Source organism: Echinops telfairi, unplaced genomic scaffold (assembly GCF_000313985.2).
Source record: "Echinops telfairi isolate 266 unplaced genomic scaffold, ASM31398v2 ScPeMD7_4;HRSCAF=17, whole genome shotgun sequence".
Taxonomy (NCBI): domain Eukaryota; kingdom Metazoa; phylum Chordata; class Mammalia; order Afrosoricida; family Tenrecidae; genus Echinops; species Echinops telfairi.
Window position 1 is genome coordinate 32,932,093 of NW_022103900.1, and position 2,922 is coordinate 32,935,014.

At 47.1% G+C, this 2,922-nt stretch overlaps 1 protein-coding gene and 1 long non-coding RNA gene across 3 annotated transcripts in view; one reads left to right on the plus strand and one right to left on the minus strand.

Moving 5' to 3' along the window:
* Window positions 1-36: 36 nt before the first annotated feature.
* LOC123522652 lies at window positions 37-1,971 on the minus strand. Its single transcript, XR_006680886.1, has 3 exons — window positions 1,901-1,971; window positions 341-491; window positions 37-236 (listed from the first exon to the last, which is right to left on the minus strand). It is a non-coding gene; the product is annotated as an uncharacterized LOC123522652 (long non-coding RNA).
* Window positions 96-2,922, plus strand: part of ZEB2 (zinc finger E-box binding homeobox 2) — a 139,961-nt gene continuing 137,134 nt past the window's right edge. For both annotated transcript variants that reach the window (XM_045298614.1, XM_045298631.1), the window contains exon 1: window positions 96-511. In XM_045298614.1, coding sequence (XP_045154549.1) covers window positions 460-511 — 52 coding nt within the window. In that variant the 5' untranslated portion in view covers window positions 96-459. The remainder of the gene's footprint in view (window positions 512-2,922) is intronic.

Sequence of the window (2,922 nt, forward strand, 5' to 3'; positions counted from 1 at the left end):
GGAGATGGGAGGGAGGGAGGGAGGCGTGAGGGAGGGAGAGAGGAAGGGAGGGAGGTGGAATTTCATTTCTTCCACTAAAGCGTTTGCGGAGACTTCAAGGTATAATCTATCCCAGATCCTTTCCCAGAGAGAAACTTGGCGATCACGTTTTCACATGATGCTCACGCTCAGGGCGCTTCAATTATCCCTCCCCACAAAGATAGGTGGCGCGTGTTTCAGGGTCTCTCCTCTCTCTCCTACAGAAAAGAAAAAGAAAAAAATGTCATTAGAAGAGGCGTAACACGTCAGTCCGTCCCCAGGTTTGTGTTTCCTGGAGTGGCCGAAAGAGATCAGTTCTAACCTGCTCCGCAGGAATAACGGTCCTGCCTCCCAACACTCTTGGCGAGGTTTTGTACAGTTTGCTCCGGGAGCTGTTTCTTCGCTTCCACCTTTTTCTCCCCCACACTTCGCGGCTTCTTCATGCTTTTTCTTCTCACCATTTCTGGCCAAAACTACAAACAAGACTTCGCAGGTAGGTTTTTTCCCCTTTTTCTCTCTTTTTACCCCCTTTTTTTTGGTGTGCTCTTCCCCCACCCTCCTTTGCTGGTTTTCTCCTTTCGAGTGAGGCTGTGAGTCTGAAGTGAGAGGGGTGTCTGTGGGTAGGAATTTCAGGTGGGTTTGGCTCGGTTATAGCCAGCTTTTCCCAGGAGTGGCTTCTTCCTTTCCCTCGCAACTCCAGCTCTCTCCTTCCTTTTTTTCCCCTCCTTTTTCCCTCCCCCACCAATAAATTGTCCTGTACCTGTCCATCCAGGTAACCAAAGGTGCCTTTCGCTACCCAGCTTGGGAAAAGTTTGATTGAGAACTAACTGTATGGCTGGAATACAAGCTCGTCCCGGGGAGAGTTTCTGCACAATTTTTGCATCTGATTCTAATTCATTATATTCAGCAATTAAAACTTGGCAAATATCTGTTAATCATTACAAAACTTGATTGATACGGATCTAGCAAAATTCGGATGCAAGTCTCTCTTTTAGGCACAGCAGTCCCCCCTCTCCCCGCGGAGAAGGCTGTTTTCTAAGCAGAAAGTTGCCTGTTTTTGTCCGCTTAGCGAGTTTCATTTCTTTATTTCATTCTTTCTGTGTGTGTGTGTGTGAAGTAACACCTCAGTTTCTGTGATCATAAATAAAGAAGTGAAAGTCCTCATGGAGCCCGAGTCGTTTACCAAAGTGAGGGGTGATCACCACAACTGGGAAGAAAATTGCTGTCAGGATAGCAGGGTCTTCAAGGAAGGATAACTTTGGGGATTGTGTTTTAAATGGCAAAGTCAGATAAACATGGACACGCACAGACACACATACATACAATTCCAGTCCATACTTTAGCACTGAAAAGTCAAGAGCCAGAGATATCAGAAGTTCCCAGGAGCAGTGGTGAGCTCGGCTCACTGGAACATGTTTATCTCTCACCTACTTATATATTTTACATGCTCCCCCTGTAATGATGAGGGCAAGATTACTAACTCCAGAGTAAGAAATAACAGGCAAAGATAAAGTTTACAGCACAAATGCCCTGTCTCCCTCACACACACATGCTCATAAAACTAACAGCTTACTTTATTAAACATGTATTTATATGCAATCCTGTGTAAGTCTCAGCATGAATACAGACAGGCCAGCTGTTTCATCCCAGACACTTGTGTGACCGTTTCTTTATTTCAGAATTTTCCCAACAATTTCAAAACAGTGGGAAAGCCAAGAAATGACAAAATGTGCCCAACTTAAATGAAAAGTCTTCTTGCATGCCTAGGTTAAATTTAAGGTGCTTTCTAAAAGGTCCACTTCCCCTTCTCGCCGCACCCCCCCACCCCACCCCTACCACCACCACCACCCCTCTCAACAAATGTGTGGAAACTGATACTCACTTTCCAGGTTTTCCCAAAAGCTGCTCGCAAGGGAGACAATAGGTGTGGGGCGTGGGGATGGAGTGTGCTAGGCAGAGAAAGGGTTAATGGCCCTTGTGTTACAGTTTGCATCTGTTACATCTTTTATAGCCCCCTGTTTAAACTAATCCTCGAGGCACAGCATCTTCCCCACCTCCCCCGAGTTTCAGGATTCTCCTCCTCTGCTGCCTGCCTCCGAGATTCCCTTCTCCAAGTTTTGACAGTTTCAGCTGGGGGGAAAAAAATGCAGCGCCTCTCTCGATTTTTAGGTACAAAAGTTTCGAAGCCAGAAACGATACGAACATTTAGGAGAGCTTAAAAGTATCGCCGTACTGTGTACGGTTAGACTTTCTCTTTCTTTTCTTAAGGAAGACAAAAAAAATTTTTTCTCCTGGAACGTTTTAAGGGGCACCAGGGTGGGGAGCTTGTATGTGAGTGAAGTGTGATGGGGGGTGGGGTGGGGATACTTAAGTAAATATTGTCCAACTGGCGGGGGAGGGGTGGGTGTCAGTGTCCAAAGAAGCTTATAATTATATTTCTTATGGCGGCGTGAAAGGGGGATCTTAATTTGAGGAGTGGGGGGGTGGAGACTGTGCCTCGATTAACTCCAAAAGGGGAGGGGAGGGGGCGCGGGGCAAGTGGGCTTCCTATAATTACTATTATCAATTTACCAGAGTGTGCTTCAGCTGGGGGCTCTTTCGCGATGTTTGTTTATTTGTTTGTTTGTTTCCTCTGGGGAGTTTGGGGTGGGGTGGGGGGCCAAGATGAGAGCGAAAGAAAGCCTCACCTCACCCCAAGTTCCTGAGCCGGGCTGAGGACTTTTCGGAGGAAGGGGTCCGCCTAGCCCTGAGTCAAACAGCCGACTGTACGGCCGCGTGCATTCCCTCATACGGTCAGGAGTTATGACTCATTTTGAAGATGTAATTCTTGTCTCTCTGATCCCTTCGCGGGTGCAACACACCAAACAGTAACAAACACAAAGCGCCTCGGGGCCAAGGCTGGAG